This window comes from Pseudorasbora parva, chromosome 18, assembly GCF_024679245.1.
Source record: "Pseudorasbora parva isolate DD20220531a chromosome 18, ASM2467924v1, whole genome shotgun sequence".
Taxonomy (NCBI): domain Eukaryota; kingdom Metazoa; phylum Chordata; class Actinopteri; order Cypriniformes; family Gobionidae; genus Pseudorasbora; species Pseudorasbora parva.
This window is the reverse complement of record NC_090189.1, coordinates 9,952,812-9,971,211: the sequence shown is the minus strand read 5'-3', so window position 1 is coordinate 9,971,211 and position 18,400 is coordinate 9,952,812. Positions and strand designations below refer to the sequence as shown.

At 37.8% G+C, this 18,400-nt stretch overlaps 1 protein-coding gene across 2 annotated transcripts; it reads left to right on the top strand.

Annotated features, from left to right (window-relative positions):
* Nucleotides 1–992: 992 nt before the first annotated feature.
* On the top strand, nt 993–18,244 carry nek6 (NIMA-related kinase 6). 2 transcript variants are annotated; one of them, XM_067422936.1, is made up of 10 exons: nt 993–1,155; nt 9,174–9,251; nt 9,581–9,724; nt 10,603–10,665; nt 10,750–10,860; nt 14,225–14,333; nt 14,427–14,534; nt 14,658–14,752; nt 15,591–15,704; nt 17,622–18,244. In XM_067422936.1, exons 2-10 carry the CDS (start codon nt 9,189–9,191, stop codon nt 17,730–17,732), a joined length of 918 nt encoding a protein of 305 aa, XP_067279037.1. In that variant the 5' UTR covers nt 993–1,155; nt 9,174–9,188; the 3' UTR covers nt 17,733–18,244. The 2 variants fall into 2 exon arrangements, with proteins under 2 accessions (XP_067279037.1, XP_067279038.1); XM_067422937.1 differs by lacking the exon at nt 993–1,155 and having other exon boundaries at nt 9,180–9,251; nt 9,585–9,724.
* The last annotated feature ends 156 nt before the right edge of the window (nt 18,245–18,400 follow it).

Sequence of the window (18,400 nt, the reverse complement as noted above, 5' to 3'; positions counted from 1 at the left end):
ACTTGTCTGAATTACCCATCTTAAATGTAAAGGTCAGGTTAGCAACATATTTGGCTGTAGAGCTACATCAAATGTTTAAGTCTCATAATATGTGCAATCTATACTAGAAATATAAATCCTCGACATTCAATATGCAGCATACATATATAATCATAAGGACAATTCATTTTTCAACATTATAATGAATGTAGGCAATATTTCATAAATAGGGTTTTGATATTATTATTAGTATTATGATGTATTAGGTAGTAGTAGATGTAGTTTTATGATGTCAAATTTAAATAAAATGCATAATATTATATACAAATAATTATTGTATGTATTATGATTTTTAGTATTACTATTATTATTATTATGCAGTGTTGCTATCATTGTCTCATTTAAATAAAATATACAATATGACAATACAATTAATTATTATTTATATTACTTATTTTTTACGATGATTACTACTATTATTATGTATTAGGTAATAATGGTTGTATTATTATGTTATATTTAAATAAAATGCATAATATAATATAAAAAGTATAATTGCATTTATTTTTATTATTATTATGATGTGGTGATAATGTCACATTTAAATAAAATATATAATATAACAATAAATATTTGTAGACTAATTATTATTATTATTATTTAAATAATATAAAATAAACATAATTATTGAATGTATTAGTATTATTATTGTTGGTGGTGTTGTGGTAGAATTGCCACATTAAAAAAATAAAATAATGTAAAATTAAAATTACTACTGAACCACTTACTTTTCTTAAATTAAATGATTATGAATATGATAGAACTGTCACATTTAAAATAACATTTTAATAGTGTATTTTTTTTAAACAAATTTATTATTATTATTATGGTTTTCACACAGACTGGGTAAACCCAGTCTGATCTTGCGTCGATTTGATTTCGCACTCCAACAAATAATGGACCACTTAAAAATCTGAACGGCATTCCCCCCCTTGCAGGGTCTCATGCAGAAAGTGAAGGACACGAGTGTAGTGCAGTCACAGATCACAGCCATGTGATGCGCGGGGTGTGACTCAAACTTGCGTGGCCCGTGACATTAGGGAATCTGGAAGCTGACCAAAGGGGCTTCGCAACAGTTTTCAGCACTGTAAATGTCTCAGACACCGCGCTGGAGAGGTAAGTGGAACTACTGCGTGACTTTTAACCCAATTTGTTGAAAACACGATGCTCGTGACGGTCGCGCGCCTCGCGATAAGGTGTTTTACAGTTGCACAACGTGTTCATGTAGAAAAGAAAATATCTCATTGGGGTGCATAATGTCGCTGTAGTACAGTAAAAAGAGAGATACTCTAAATGAACACAAGGCTGTTGCGTTCCGTTGGATTAAACTTAAGTGTAACGTGCGAATATTGCACATGATTTAGTTCACGTCTACTGCTCGTGCACGGAAAATAGATCTGTTTTGAAAGTTCATGCATCTGTTTTTCTTTATATTAGGGCCTAGTTCTGCTCTTTTATATCTTTCCAAAAGCTTTAATAATAAATAAACTCAAAACAATCGTATAGCTCTGTACATGTTGTGTATGGGAAATCTGCAAGTATAAAGGAAACATTGAAACGTTTCTAGTTTAACGGGAACACCCACCTTCACACTGTAATTCGATTATATGTGCAAATGTAAATTACAGTTATGAATCAGCACATGTAGGCTACGCGAACATGGCTCATTTATGATAATAATAAGTCGCTTTTAATGTTCGGTTATTTGCATGACGGTATTGCACAGAGCGCTTGTTTTTTATAAGGAAAAGCTGCAGTTTGACTCCGCCCACACACACTGTTTGTTTGCATTCATTCACGTGTTTTTGGACACAAAGTAGCGTTTTTCTCCCTTTTTATTAAGATGACTCATGCAAGACGACAATTACGGGAAACATGTTAAACAAAAACACTGCATGCTAGCAATGAACTTTAATAGAAATGAAATATGTAATATAATTTAAATAAAATATTACACACACACATATATATATATATATATATATATATATATATATATATATATATATATATATATATATATATACACACACACACACATATACACACACACACACATGAGGCAATCAAATCTTATAAATTATATAAATAAAATGCAAATCTTATATTTTCATATAAGATATAAAGCAATTGGGTATTTGACTAACCTTTTTTTTCCTCACAAGAGTTTAGGTCAAAATTGATACGCAGACAATTTACAGTAGATCTGAGTGCGTCACACTGCTGTCTACATTTTGCAGTGTTTCCTCAATGTCAAGATGTTTAGACTAGACACATTTATTAGTTAAGATTGTATTGAATACATCAGTGATATACTTGATATACTTATATAGTTATATTGATATATAGCATTTTGTTGTTTCAGTAGTAATGTGGGCGTCTTCTGCAAAACCAAATGATATTATCATGCAGGTCTCTCTCTTTAATGTGTGTGTGGGTTTCTGTGCGTGCTCCGGCTTTTTTGGAAATGAGATTGTGGATGTGTCGGGGGTTTTTGGGTTGGAGACAGTGACAGTTCAGTTCGCTCTGTAGCATTTGATCAAGCGGAAACACATGCGCGTGACTCAGAGTCAGCGGAAGACTTGCGTAGGTCACTTCCTTAAGACCACCACTGATCTCTCTCTCTCTATCTATCTATCTCTCTATCTCTCTATCTATCTCTCTATCTATCATTGTCTCATGTTCAAAAAAATAATAATAAAAAAAGAAATGTCCATATATCCATCTATTTATCCATCCAATTATCCTAAAAAATCATGTTAATTTTACTGTAAAACAAACAACAACAAAGTTGTGGATGCCATAAATTTACTGTAAAAAACAACACAAAAAAAAAACAGTGACAATGCTTCAGGTATTACAGGATTGCATATTGTGCCTGTATATTTTTTACAACTCGTGCATTTCATTAAGTGATAAAAAAACGAATATGCTAACATATTTTAACCTTAAAATGTACAGATAACCACAAATAGTACAGGTGGTAAAACAGGAAACTATGTGATGACTCATGTTCAGTTAGCCTGTCCATAAAACATGGCCAATATTTGTATATTGACAGTGTACAGGATCATAGAACCTGGTCTCAGAAAGATTTTTTCCTGAGCTGAGGATTTCGTATGATTTCATATGCTGTAAATTGTATGAAAATGTGATAAAATCTGTTTACGTAGTGAGCACCTCTTATATATATTTGTATAATTAGAATTGTATAAAAACATGATTTTTTTGAAAAACGCAACTATTTTACGAGGTGACGAGTTCGTACGATGTAAATTGTATGTAAAAAAAACAAAACAGGATTTTTTGGGAAAAACTATTCCATGAGGTGACCTTCGTATGAATTTGTACGATGTGAATTGTATAAAAACAGGATTTTTGGAAAACCGTAACTTGTACAAGGTGCCGATTTCATATTTCATATTTTCATTTATTTTAAGATTTTCAAATGAATGCGATGCGAATTATATGAAAACGTATGATTTCGTATGAAAAACGTAACTACGAGTTAGTGATTTCATATGAATTTGTACGATGTGTATTTTGTGAAAACATTTTTTTTAAACGTTACTATTTTACAAGGTGGCCAGTTGGCATCAATTGGTTCGATGTGAATTGTATGAAAACATAGGGTTTTTGAAAAACGTAAACCATTCCACGAGGTGATAAGGAGTTTGTACGATGTGAAGTTTTTTTTTTTTTTTACTCTTTCCCTGTCAAACACAGAATTGTCCGTTATTTGTGAGAAAACGCTTCCCGGCCAAACACAGATTTTTCTGGGTTTCCGTGTTTTTAGACGCTAGGGGGCGCTATTATGAATTTTCTGAATGAGTACTGAATCTCCTAAACAAAACGCACGTGAGGAAGACGCAGTAAAACAAGCGATCGTATGTAATCATATGCATATGAAAAATAACATGATCATCAGCATGTAACATTATAAAAAATAAATCAAAACTATATAATGTTACTGAATGAAATGAAGTCGGCGGTGGCTGGGCCTGGCAACATTAAAAAAAAAACCCTGGCGGGGAAAGAGTTAAAAGAGAGAAAAACATACTTATTTTACAAAGTGCCAATTTCATATTTATACAAATTGAAATGCTTTAACAACCAATTTATCAAAACATAAATATGCCGACAAAACACCATCAGGGTAACACACATCAATCTAAAATAATGCAATAAATATTAACTAAAGCAAAATGGCTTCTCTAACAAAAATAAACATAGATTGAGACTTGATTTTGTTCATCATTAAACACAGCCATTCTGAAATAATTCCTGTTAGATGACGCTTGTCGGGTTACTAAGTATTCTAGGGTTTCTAAGAAATATGAATTATCTCTAACCCATCTGAAAATACAAACCGAAAGCACACATGTGGTCTGTGGTGTGTGTTGCACATCTAGATGTGTCTGTTAAAACGGTCCTGTGTGTGTGAAGAGGGGCACTGTTGCAGGCGGCAGGATAGATTCTTCCTTTGCAGGTTTCTTCATATGAATGGAAGGAAATTGGTACAGGACCTCCTTCTCCTTCCCCTCCGCAAAATTTCTCTTTCATTGTTATTTTTTTAATGCGAGCAGGAAATGTTTTTACTTCTTTGAACGAGAAATATGTGCTCTGTGTGACTTATTTTAATAAATGATTACCTGCAGTATGGTGAAATATTTTTCAGCAATACTACCTTACTCACAATGAGTCGACAGCCTGTTCTGTATTAGTAATTTAGTAAATTTTATAACTAATTTGCGCATGTTTTCCCATAGTATGCGATCAAAGTCATTTGAAATGCTATATTCACACCCACATATATTTAAACACCAGTGACTTTATTAGGGACACTTTGCTAGTACTGGGTTGGTGTATCCTGACAAGCCAGACCCACATCAAGATGTTTGGTCTGGAAACTCACCACTGACAGGGCTCAATCCGAGGGGCGGGATAAACGGCTGTCTTTCAAACTCCCTCTGCACGGCGTGCACGCAATTGGGTAGCGCTACAACCAACCAGAGCTAGTTGAAAGATTAAACTTTCGCCGTATCCGGTTGGCAAAACTCTAAAGTCATTCTTAAGAAGGGAAGATGAGTTCAGTGCAGTTCTTTGTTCTTTTCTCAGAGAAAAGCTTAACTCCAAGTCTTCCAGAGTCGCGGTCAAAGCTGATTCGAAAGACCGGCGTTCGCCAGTTCCTGTGTTTACTAGAAGCACGCAAGCGCAACTCGGCCGTCATTATGTTAAGCCCCACCCAGCGACTCAATACACGATGTGATTGGCTGACCCGACCAGAGTTTGCAGTTTACAGCTCAGAAGTTTATTGAGAGTTGCTAGACGACACTCGCGGGCAGATTAGATTTGCTGCCGCTAGGGTGCGTCTACATTTCTAGGCTAGGGTTGGTGGCCTTTTGCTTTCAAAACTGTCTTAATTCAGCAAGGTGCTGAAAACATTCCTCAGAGATTTTGGTCCATGTCATCATCCAATTGCTGCAGATTTGTCATCTGCACATCCATAATGCGAATCTCCCACTCCACCACATCTCAAAACTGGTTTATTGTATTGAGATCTGGACTGTGGAGGTTTAATGAACTCATTTTTATGTTCAAGAAACCATTGAGATGATTTGAGCTTTTTGACGGCATTTTATCCAATAGTAGCCATCAGAAAATGGGTACACTGTGGTCATAAAGGAATAGGCCTGTCGCAATAGTCAATAAATCACACAATAAAAAAATAAAACAATAGCACGATAATTTCCATTTGCACGCTTTTTTTGTTTTCCTCGTCTCTCGATGACTGCGTGCGCCTCGTTCGTTCGGGTAGGTGTTTATACTCGATGCGCAGACTGGGTCTGGGTGCGGCGTGATAAGACGTCATGCTCGGCAAGGTTCGCCTGGAACTCGTGCTTCTTCGGTTGCTAAACGGCACGCAAAGTTACAAATCTTGACTTGCACACCGCCATGCAAAATGTCTTGCGCACTCTGCATTAATGCGCCATTTTTGCCGCGCGCACCCTCGCGCTCGTGCTGGCGCGTCGAGTATAAACAAGACTTGCTATGCCGACATTGGCAGTTTGATAAATGTAAGTTAATTCTTCAGTTGAATCTTTGTGTGCTAAAAAGGCTCATAAGTTCCTGTAGAGATAGCAATACACATTCTCCTTTTTTTGCCAAATAAATGAAAAGCATGTCACTTAGGAAGTTGGTAGGAAATTAAACTGAATGTGGATTGAACTGTGACGATGGTTGACAGGGCAGTGATGACAGTTATAGATGACAAAGTAGTAAGTCCCAAAGCTTGCATAATCTTCTGCTACACATTGAAAAGTATGGACTTTTTCTTCACAAAAAGAGTACGTACTTTTATGACGGGGCGGCAGTGGCTCAGTAGTTCATGTAGGTTGTCTACAAACTGAAAGGTTGGTGGTTCAATCCCCGGTTCCACCTGACCAAGTGTCGAAGTGTCCATGAGCAAGACACCTAACCCCAGCTGCTCCTGACGAGCTGGATGGCGCCTTACATGGCTGACATCGCCGTCGGTGTATGAATGGGTGAATGTGAGGCAAAAATGTAAAGCGCTTTGGATAAAAGCGCTATATAAATGCAGTCCATGACGAGTATAAGTAGACGAATTGGGATGCAGCATCAGACTGCCTTGATGCCTTCCTACCTTGAAATGTGTCCTCCGAAGGCAGCATTTTCCAGGTCTCGGAAGCAGCCCACATGCCTAATTGCACTGAGCTTTTGCCATGCGATTGGCTGATTAGAAATTTGCGTTAACGAGCAGTTGAACATGTGTACCTAATAAAGCCGCCATTGAGTTGTTGCGCGTTTGGTAATTATTTTTCCTAATTTGTTCTTTGTGGTGTGATCGTCTTTCGTTTACACTCTAACACACATTGCAGATATTGCAGTTTCACTCTTGTAAAGTGCCTCTTTCAAAATATCTGTATAAAGGTTGTTCATAAAATTTTAGTAGATGCTCACACACGCTTACAAACTTGCTCACTCATTCGCTAACATGCTCTTTGTGCTAATTACTCTTTATTATGGCTCGCAGGCACAGATTGTTACAGGCACCGCAATTCGTGTTTGTGTGCATTTGTGAATGTGGGTCAGTAGGTTTGTTTAAAATAAAACAGGACTTGTTTATACATGTCATGTTGTACAGTGTGGAAGAGAACATGTGCCCTGAAGACTACACACCCTCATGCAGATGATCCTATGGTTCTGCAGCATACCTGCAATGTATTATATTCTCATTGTTCTCAGGTTACACCAATCTGATAGCTGGATCAGTACTACTGACACCAAAACTCTCCTTTTTTAACATGTCAGTTATCAGGCAGATGAGGCCGCACTAGTTTGTTATGGTTGTTACTGTCTAGCTGGGGCAATGGCATCCAGTATCAGAAACACTATCTAGATAAAAAGTGGAACGCAGATCTCTGAACATCTCTAGAAGTCAACCACTATATGCATCAGTGTACTAGGTTTTATCTTTTGATCCTAATGTGTCCCACACATGTAGTACTTAAAATTTAGGAAATTCCCTTAATATGTTGAGTGTGGGTGTTTGTAAAAAAATCTGCGAAACAGATTTTCCTGACGTGGTCAGTCTCAATTTTAATCAGAATATGAGTCTGATACTGCTCCATTGGGCTGTGATTATGGGGCGTGTTTCAATCCAACCAGGAAAGACCTCAATTGGATAGACCTACAACCAATCAGAGCAACGGAGCGATGCATAACGTTAGTTGTCAACAGAACTCAACTGCACTGTGTAGGCAAGTCTACTTATTTTTTCCGCCGGTTGTTTTCCATGTCATGTCAAAGGGTTGAAGCGACCCCAATTATGTGATTTATAGACCCAGGAATGCAAATTTTAGCAGGCAACCTTGCCAAAATAACACATTTTACCCCCCAAACGCCATTTGGGGGAACCCCCTCCCGAGAAGCTATTGATTAGGGCTAGCAGTTGGTGGGTTTTGTTGTAAAAACTTGGCAACCTATCTTGGAAATCTTATACTTGGAAATAAACTATCTTTGCCAGTATTGTAAAAAAAAAAGATTTTAAGGATACACAGTTACTTACCAACATGATCATCATTTCTGAGAGAAATAGTCACGGTGAATGCATACAAACAAGCTCTCTGTTTAGGATTTAAACAAATTCAACCAAGCACCTTTGATGACGTGGATAATTACGTTTATGTTTGTCATCTGTCCATCATCGTATAAAGCCCGCCCTGACAATTTGATTGGTCCGTACAGTTTCAGTTTGGCATAATTACTCCTTTATCCCAAGCTCAAATGTTGTGGGCGGGGCTGAGTTCGGCAGGCGTCCAGGCTACATTTGTACATGTTATCATCAAAATAATTTCCTGACGCTTAGGGAAGTATGCAATGTCGAATGCAGGCTAAAGCTGACAGTGTGGTGAATGTACTTTTTTTAGCCGCCGTTACTTAATCAAAATAAGTACCCTCTCAAGAGAGATTTTCAGGTGCAGCCTAAGATTGTTTTTAAAGGGTTAGTTTACCCCAAAAATTGTATTAACCCTTGATTTAGTCACCCTCAAGCCATCCTAGGTGTACATGACATTCTTCTTTCAGACCAGTACTAATATGTATTAAAAAAAATGTCACTTCCGAGCTTTATAATAGCTATGAATGGAGGATGAATCTCCGTTCATAAAAAAGCCCATCATAAACATACTCCACACAGCTCAGTGGGGTTAATAAAGGCCTTCTGAAGTGAATCGATGCGTTTGCATGAGAAAAATATCCATATTTAAAACTTTATAAACTAAAATAAGTAGCTGTCAAGTATATGTCATTTGTATTTAGGCCTCAATCCTCTCCACAGCACAAAAAACACAGGATATTTTCTTTGAATCTCTGTAATAGTGATGCTCGCCTTAGCAAACACCTCAAATTAGCAGTTAACCCGCTGCTGTTTCAAAGCACTGACAGCTGCTCGTCTGATCTCAGTCTTTGTTTGAACGGCTCACGGCTGTTTTTTAATCTGAAAAACTACAATTAAACAAAGCAGCCATCTGGAAATGAAACAATCTCTGATAAAGCAGACATTGCGAATGCCTGTCTTTTGATTGACTCCATGTCCTTTGTGTCGCCTCTAGGTCTGGAATGTCATTATGGAGCAGAACAGCCTTCAAGATCTGAATAAAAATTACACGGTGCCAGTACAGAACGACCAGGTCTGACCACACACACACACCGCCCACATGCAGCTGCTGGCACAGGCCTGGGCTCACGTGGCATGTGCTGTTAAAATACTCATCAACTGCAAACAGACACTTTTATGAATCATCAATCCGATAATGCTGACATTCACACTACTCTGACTCTCTCTTACACTGTCTCTTTCTGTTCCTTTGTCTGTCTTTTAGAGGAACATGCTGTTACATTTTACATGTTAATTTATGAATTTGGCAGACGTCTTTATACGAAGCAACTTACATTGGTACACATTTGATCAGTTCTTGATTTCCCTGGGAATCGAACACATGATCTGTTTGTTCTACAGGAAGACTGTGGATATGGATATGAATACTATTCGTATCTGTCCAACTTCCTCATCGAGAAAATGATTGGCCGCGGTCAGTTCAGCGAGGTTTATAGAGCCACATGTCTACTGGACAACCGGCAAGTGGCACTAAAGAAAGTACAGGTACAGACATTTACATGAATTGAAATTGCATTTTAGCATACCACACATACAGTTTCTGCAGTATGCAGTATGTATACTAAGCACAATACCTACATATTCTGTATGCAGATGATCTATTATATTTGACAAAATGTGCAATGTATAAGTGAAAACTGTATGGAATAGAGAATAATGCAGTGCACTTGACCTTACATTGCCACTGTGATATATATACACAATATAATATAAATAATTAAACGATTTATGCAATGTCGTGAGATCATGTGATCATGCGACATTTATAAACTGGATTCAAATATAATATAAAATAATTATAAAGAATATAAATTATACGTATTTATAAATTGAATTAAACATACAATGTAGTGGTCATGTGACCAATGAACCAAGCATTATCTTTTTAAAACACTATAAGTGTTTTTTTTTTTTACACAAAATTGGATTCAAATTGATATAAGTAAATATATAAAAATGCATATTGATTCCACATATTAAATTAAACATGCAATGTAAGTGAGGTCATGTGACATTCTACTATTTTATCTTTACATTTTGTATACTATTTTCATTTAGTATTTGTAAGAAATAGCAGACAGTGGCCAGTATCCTGCAATAGGCTAGTACCATTGTGACCACAGCCTAGATCTCCAAAATCTCATGCAAATAAGCAATTTGGTTAACCAAGACATCTTGTTTTCTTCTAGTTGTAAATTGTTTTCAAAATGGTTGAATGAACTGTGATTTAAGATGCTGACAGATTTAACTGTCTGTCGATCTGTCAACATCTTAAATCATGGTTCATTCAACCATTTTGAAAACAGATTCCACTACCAGATCTGCATCCGGGTGTATATTGTAATGTTATGATGTTTTCTCAGATCTTTGAAATGATGGATGCTAAAGCCCGGCAGGACTGCATTAAAGAGATCGACTTGTTAAAGGTTAGCAGCATGTGATTTTGAACTCATGCATGTTTCTCTATTTGTGACAGTTTATGATATTTCATTTTCATTCTGTAATTGCAGCAACTGAACCATCCAAATGTCATAAAGTATCTGGCTTCATTTATTGAAGACAATGAGCTGAATATTGTTCTGGAGTTAGCAGGCGCTGGTGACATGTCCCAGATGATTAAGGTCAGTCTCGCCTGACACATTAAATGGACAAATATTTCTTGGGTTAAAGGGTTAGTTCATGCAAAAATGAAAATTATTTCCTTAATTCTTCACCCTCATGTTGTTCCAAACCCGTAAGAACTTTGTTCAATCTTCAGAACACAAATGAAGATATTTCTGATGACATCCGAGAGCTCTCTGACCCCTCCAAAAACAGACATTTAATTAACAATTTCAAGGACCAGAAAGGTAATAAAGACATCATTAAACAGACCATGTGACTCCAGTGGTTCAACGTTAATATTAAGAAGGGACAAGAATACTTTTTTTGTGCGCAAAAAACAAGTTTATTTAACAATCTCTTCTCGTCTGTGTCGGTCTCCTACACTGCTGACGTAGTACAAACAGTGCAGCGATTCTGAGTTCTTTGGCAGAACGGTGGGTCACCATTGGCTAGCTCTTGCGTCAACCTCACATGCATGCATCTTGGTGCTCACATGAACAGCGTCAGCCAATGGCAAGCCAGCGTTCTACCGTAGCTCTTCGAAAAAGCTGCACTGTATTTACTACGTCAATAGCATAGGAGACAAGCACAGACGTGAAGAAATTGTTGAGTAAAGGCATTATTTTTGCCAGCAGCCATAACAACCTGTAACCCAAGATTTGACCTCCTGGCAAAACCAGGTTGCTGCTGGAAGAGGTGTTACTGAGGCCAGCAGGGGGCGCTCACCCTGCAGTCTGTGTGGGTCCTACCGCCAGAGTATAGTGATGGGACACTATACTGTCAAAGAGCACCGTCCTTCGGAGAAGACATTAAACCGAGGTCCTGACTCTCTGGTCATTAAAGGGGTCATGAATTGAGAAATCAACTTTCCCTTGAGCTTTTGATATATTAAAGGTCATGGTATTATAATAATATCCTGTATGTTTCAGAGCTGAAAACTTCCTTGTTAGTCTAAAGCCCTATTCGGACTGGATTAGTTTAACATGGGGACGTGGGGGTAAAGTAATTATAACCAGAGGTTCTTGGTGATTTTAGTCCCGTCCGAATGTGCCATCTCGGAAGGTAAAATTCCGTCATTTCCTGTTTAAAAGTTAAAAAAAAGCGCATTTTGCAAACTTGGAGGCGCTTGAAGCATTCGGTTGCGTTAAGGTGGTGGGACAAATCTGTGGCAAACGTCCAGTATTTTCCGCATATCATTTAAAGCAAAAAGAAGATCAAAAGCACTTATTAGAGGCACAACACTTATTTTAGCTCTAGGAAAGTGTCTATTACCAACACAATCCAATCAGAATCGTTAGAATGGACCTAACTGTTTATTAAAACACACATATTGGAGACGGAGTTCAGACTGGCGCTCAGGTTGTGTGTTTGCTCACGTGATAACGGTTACTCCTCCTACTTCTGCTAGTTTTACTGAGATGTCTTATCCGTGCGAACTGGCCATTAATATTACAGACGTCCTGAGGTAAAATGACTTTACCCCCATGTCCCCATGTTAATCGAATCCCGTCCGAATAGGGCTAAAGAAAAGCTTTTATAGACACCAGGCACAGAAAATGATCGATTTCAGCATATGCCACACCTTGATGTCATTGTGCGACGAGACGCCTCTACAGAATAATAAGCATGTGTAATTCAGTAGCCCCGCCCACTGACTCATGGAGCTGTTCGGATTGCGCTAGCCAGCAGCAATAAACATGCTGAAGAAGATAGCAAGATATTGTGCTATTCCTGGTTGTGGAAGAACACAGTCACTGCATAAGGGGGCGGCAGTGGCTCAGTGGTTCATGTAGGTTGTCTACAAACCAGAAGGTTGGTGGTTCAATCCCAGGTTCCACCTGACCAAGTGTCGAAGTGTCCATGAGCAAGACACCTAACCCCAGCTGCTCCCGACGAGCTGGATGGCGCCTTACATGGCTGACATCGCCGTCGGTGTGTGAATGAGGGAGTGAATGGGTGAATGTGAGGCAAAATGTAAAGCGCTTTGGATAAAAGCGCTATATAAATGCAGTCCGTTGCATAAGCTTCCTTCGGATCATAATATTAGGAATGTGTGGTTGAACTTTATTTTTAAAGACATGTACGAGTGTTCACTTCATATCACAGTAGAAGCATTTGTAAACAAGTCTCAGGTCGATGCTGGATTTGCAGACCTAAGACATGCAGACTGTGCCTTCTATAATAGATCCAACAGCAACAGTGCAACACACTTATGGGAGTAAAACATGTTTTTTATATGTGATAGTATTGTATTGTTACAGATAATTTTGCTTATGTGCATGTGTCTAACAGAACATGCCTTAGTGCAATGTCACAGGCTGGAGAAAGGTTTTTTTTTTTTTTGTTGGTTCATTGTGATTTGGGGTCAGACTCGGACATGAATGGGCCAGGATTTGCAAAGCCCAGCATCCCAGGGCTGTGTTTTCCAGACGGGCTACTAAAAATTAAGCAACGTCGGCAGGCCGGAGAATCTCAAATAGTGAAATAATATTCCTTTCTTGATCTGCGCTGTTCACTCTCTTGACTTCTGGTTTGTGCTTATATCCACCGATCGGGCAAGCCAAGTAATAAAAAAATCATATTCCAATCCATCGCGGGTGGATGAGAGATAAATCATTGTGCTTGTTTGATAAAGACGTTTTGTGAGCCCTTTGAGAGAGCCCAGTTGCTGATTTCAAATCAATCCCTCACTCATGTGAACTGACGGAGAGCAGAAGCTCATTAAATATGCAAATCTTCTCCAATCCTAGCCATGGGCGTTTAGTCTTCAGTGCGGCACGCCCATCAAAACAGGGTGTTGTTCATGGATTCCTAATCATTCCCATGTATACTGATTGGCTTTATCACTCTGTCTCCTCTCCACCAATCATCTGGTGTGTGGTGAGCGTTCTGGCGCAATATGGCTGCCGTCGCATCATCCAGGTGGATGCTGTTCATTAGTTGGGGAGATTCCCCAATTCTAGATGCAAAGCACTTTGAGGACCCAGAAAAGCTTTATATAAATGTAACAAATGATTATTTATTATTGTTTTCTTATTATCACCTCTGGAGTCACATGGACTATTTTAACTATGTCTTTACTACCTTTCTGGACCTTGAAAGTGTTAATTATATTGCTGTCTATAGAGGGGTCAGTGAACTCTCGGCTTTCATCAAAAAGATCTTAATTTGTGTTCCAAAGATGAACAAAGGTCTTATGGGTCAGGAGAGACATGTGGGTGAGGAATTAATGACAGAATTTTTAATTTTTAGGTGAACTATTTCATTCAACATCATTCAAGCAACATTAATTAAAAATGTTTTGAGTTATTTAATTTTGTTTCAGTTAATGAAAATATAAAAAGGATTAAGCTAATGATAATAACACTGGCATGTTTGTAGTATTTTAAGAAGAAGCGGAGGTTGATCCCTGAACGAACGATATGGAAGTATTTCGTGCAGCTCTGCAGCGCGCTGGAACACATGCACTCCCGCAGAGTCATGCATCGAGGTAAACTCAAACTCTTTCTATAAGAGAGACACATGATTTCTTTCATTAATGTGCCTCTATTTCTTTCAACGTTTGTGTGTGCGCGCGTTTCAGATATAAAACCAGCCAACGTCTTCATCACAGCTACTGGAGAGGTCAAACTCGGGGACCTTGGACTAGGCCGATACTTTAGCTCCAAAACCACTGCTGCACATTCTCTTGGTACCACTGGCCATCCACACAAATGCTCAAATAAACACACACTTCATGCACAGAACCAGTCCCGACAATACAGTGTACTCTAAATACACAAATGTGCTTAATGTGTTTCTGTGTCCTTGCCAGTTGGAACTCCATATTACATGTCTCCCGAGAGGATTCATGAAAACGGATACAACTTCAAATCGGACATCTGGTCCCTGGGCTGCTTGCTGTATGAGGTACACAAACACATATGCATTTTATACACACATTTATTATAAGGGTGCATTTATTTGATCAAAATATAGTAACATCAGTAATATTGTGAAAATACAACAATTTAAAATAAATGTTTTCTATTTTAATATATTGTGATATGTAAATTGTTCCTGTGATATCACATCATTATAATATTAATGTAATATAATTTTATATGTAATATGATTTGCTGCTCAAAACATTTTTTTATTATCATGTTGAAACATGTTATTAGTGTGGAAACCGCGATACATTTTTTTCAGGATTTCTTCTGAATAGAAATTTGAAAAGCATTTATTTGAAATTGAAATCTTTTGTAACATTATATATTTCTTTACTTTCACTTTTGATCAACTGAATGCATCCTTTCTGAATAAAAGCATTACTTTCATTCAAAAACATCTGCTGATATTTTAACTTGTATGTAAAAGAGAAATGTCTTAATAAATCAAATGCAAAATATTTCTAAATATGCATAGTTTTACCAATAAAAATCCAGTACAAGCTATAGCATACTGTTTGATTACCATAAAAAATCATTTTGATTTGTCCTTTTAATTGAATGAACAAATAAATCATTACATACACTAATGCACTGGTGATCATAGTCTATCTATAGGGCAAGACATTACACCAGATTGGATGTTGAAATATACACTCTTTTTTTAAAGATCAGCCACAGGGGTTAACATGAAACGAGTGTTAGAGTAGGACTCAAATAGAAAGCCTGGCAACTTGCCAACAATACGATCAACGACACAGAGACGTAATGATCTTTTCTTTAAAGGATGTCATGAATTATATTTCTGTCTCTGTCAGATGGCAGCTCTGCACAGCCCCTTCTACAGCGACAAGATGAACCTGCTGTCATTGTGCCAAAAGATCGAACAGTGCGATTACCCACCTCTCCCATCAGAGCACTACTCTCAGAAGGTACCGCAGACGCACACGCACACTTAAGCCCTTTTCGGACGATTATCGTTTCTTGTGGGGTCGTATGGTATTCTCATAATTTACGGGGACTAGTGATTTTATAGCCGGATGAATCCAGAATATGTTTTCTCCCACCACCCACGTAAAAATACCCAGCCGAAATCTTTTTTAAAATATACTGTACAAATTGTGAATAAAAAAGGAATGCAATAATTTACGAATCTCAAACTTATATTTTATTCATAATAGAATATAGATAACATATCAAATGTTAAAAATTAGACATTTTGAAATCTCATGCCAAATATTGGCTCATTTTGGAACTACACATTCCAAAAAATGTGGGACAGGTAGCAGTAAGAAAAAGTTCAAATGTACACATAAGGAACAGCTAGAGGACTCATTTACAACTTAGGTCAACTGACAACATGATTGAGTATAAAAAGAGCTTCTCAGAGTGGCAATGTCTCTCTGAAGTCAAGATGGGCAGAGGATCACCAATTCCCCCAATGCTGCGGCGAAAAATAGTGGAGCAATATCAGGAAGGAGTTTCTCACAAAAATTGCAAAGAGTTGAAGTTACCATCATCTACAGTGCATAATATCATCCAAAGATTTAGAGAATCTGGAACAATCTCTGTGCATAAGGGTCAAGGCCAGAAAACCATACTGGATGCGAGTGATCTTCGGGGCCTTGCATCACATACAGGAATGCTACTGTAATGGAAATCACAGCATGGGCACAATATGTTGGTGAACACAATCCACTGTGCCATTCGCCATTGCCAGGCTTAAACTCTATAGAAAAAAAAAGCCATATCTAAAAATGATCCAGAAGTGCAGGCATTTTTTCCGGGCCAAGGCACATTTAAAACGGACTTTGGCAAAGTGGAAACCTTTTCTGTGGTTAGACATATACAAATTTGAAGTTCTTTTTGGAAAACTGGGACGGCATGTCATCCGGACTAAAGAGTACAAGGACAACCCAAGTGGTTATCAGCACTCAGTTCAGAATGGGCAGCTTACACATCTGGAAAGGCACCATCAATGCTGAAAGGTATATCCAAGTTCTAGAACAACATATGCTCCCATCCAGACATCGTCTCTTTCAGGGAAGACCTTGCATTTTCAAGTATGACAATGCCAGACCACATACTGCATCAACTATAACATTATGTCTGCGTAGAAGAAAAATCCGGATACTGAAATGGCCAGCCTGCAGTCCAGATCTTTCACTCATAGAAAACATTTGGCACATCATAAAGAGTAAGACGCGACAAAGAAGACCTAAGACAGTCGAGAAACTAGAAGCCTCTATTAGACAAGAATGGGACAACATTCCTATTCCTAAACTTCAGCAACTGGTCTCCTCAGTCCCCAGATGTTTGCAGTCTTATAAAAAGAAGAGGGGATGCCACACAGTGGTAAACATGGCCTTGTTCCAACTGTTTTGAGATGTGTCGATGCCATAAAATTTAAAATATACATATTTTCCCCTTTAAATGATACATCAGTTTAAACATTTGATATTTACCATGTGTTGTATTCTGAATAAAATATTGAAATTTGAAACTTCCACATCATTGCATTGTTTTTGTTTTTTTCACAATTTGTAGTGTCCTAACTTTTTTGGAATCGGTTTGTATATAGTATAAATGTAATCTGGACGTACTACATTCTGCGTGTTTTATGTTAATGTCACCTAGCAGTGTCAGTTGTATCACGTCACAACCATTCACAGATCCTCTCCTGTGGCCTCATGGGATAGTAAAGTGTCCATTTTATGCACACTTTAGACTCTCTCACTGGAGTATAGGTCATACTGTTTTTTAGCTACTATAATGATAGTGAAGTATGCCATTTCAGATACAAATACGTGAACATCTTTTGTAAACTACACACCTTTAATATGTTTCAGCTCAGAGATCTGGTCAGCATGTGTATCAACCCAAATCCCGACCAGCGGCCGGACATCAGCTTCGTCCTGCAGTTCTCCTCACAGATGGAACGGTGGACGGCCAGCACCTGATACAAACACACACACACCTTCAGCAGGAGAACCATTGCGCATACCTGTTACCTTTGCTCTCTCGATCCAACTGATCAAGCTATAGAAAGATCTAGAAACGAGTCAAGAGAGAATGCCAACAGCGTCAAGCTGAGCGCTTCTCGAGATTTGTATTGAAAGGAATGCCGATATATTCTGTTGTGCCTTCGAATGATGCATCTGTGCTGTATGCTGATTGGTTTAAAGAAAGTTAATTAGGTCAGGTGACCCAGTGACTTATCTTGATGATGTCAAAGCAAGGTGGTTCTATTTATGCATACTATTTCTGTAGGCCTATATTCATAACATATGAAGAGCCTTACGTTTTAGTTACTTATCTCTGTTTCTGATACATGCATACACACAATTGTTAAGTTTCCCCAAGGAAACACTCGTTAGAGAGATCTTATTATAGTCATTGTTCCAAAGAGATGTTATTTTTAAGGAATTTTTCATTTCCTCTTGTGTAATTAACAATAAAATGTAACTGTTTACTTTGTGACCATTGTTTCGAAGAACATCTCAACGCATTAGGAACTTACAACTTATTATTTAAGGCCCTCTGGTGGTAAGCAAATGTATTAACTAACGTTTGTGACCCTGGACCACACAACCTTAATTAAAAATGTTTTAATGAAGATGTATACATC

Excerpts from the sequence above, each read along its gene's own strand:
- nek6 (XM_067422936.1), top strand. The coding sequence starts at position 9,189 with ATGGAGCAGAACAGCCTTCAAGATCTGAATAAAAATTACACGGTGCCA. Across the intron at positions 10,861-14,224 it reads ACATGTCCCAGATGATTAAG|TATTTTAAGAAGAAGCGGAG; the intron begins GTCAGTCTCGCC and ends GCATGTTTGTAG. Across the intron at positions 14,334-14,426 it reads CCGCAGAGTCATGCATCGAG|ATATAAAACCAGCCAACGTC; the intron begins GTAAACTCAAAC and ends CGCGCGTTTCAG.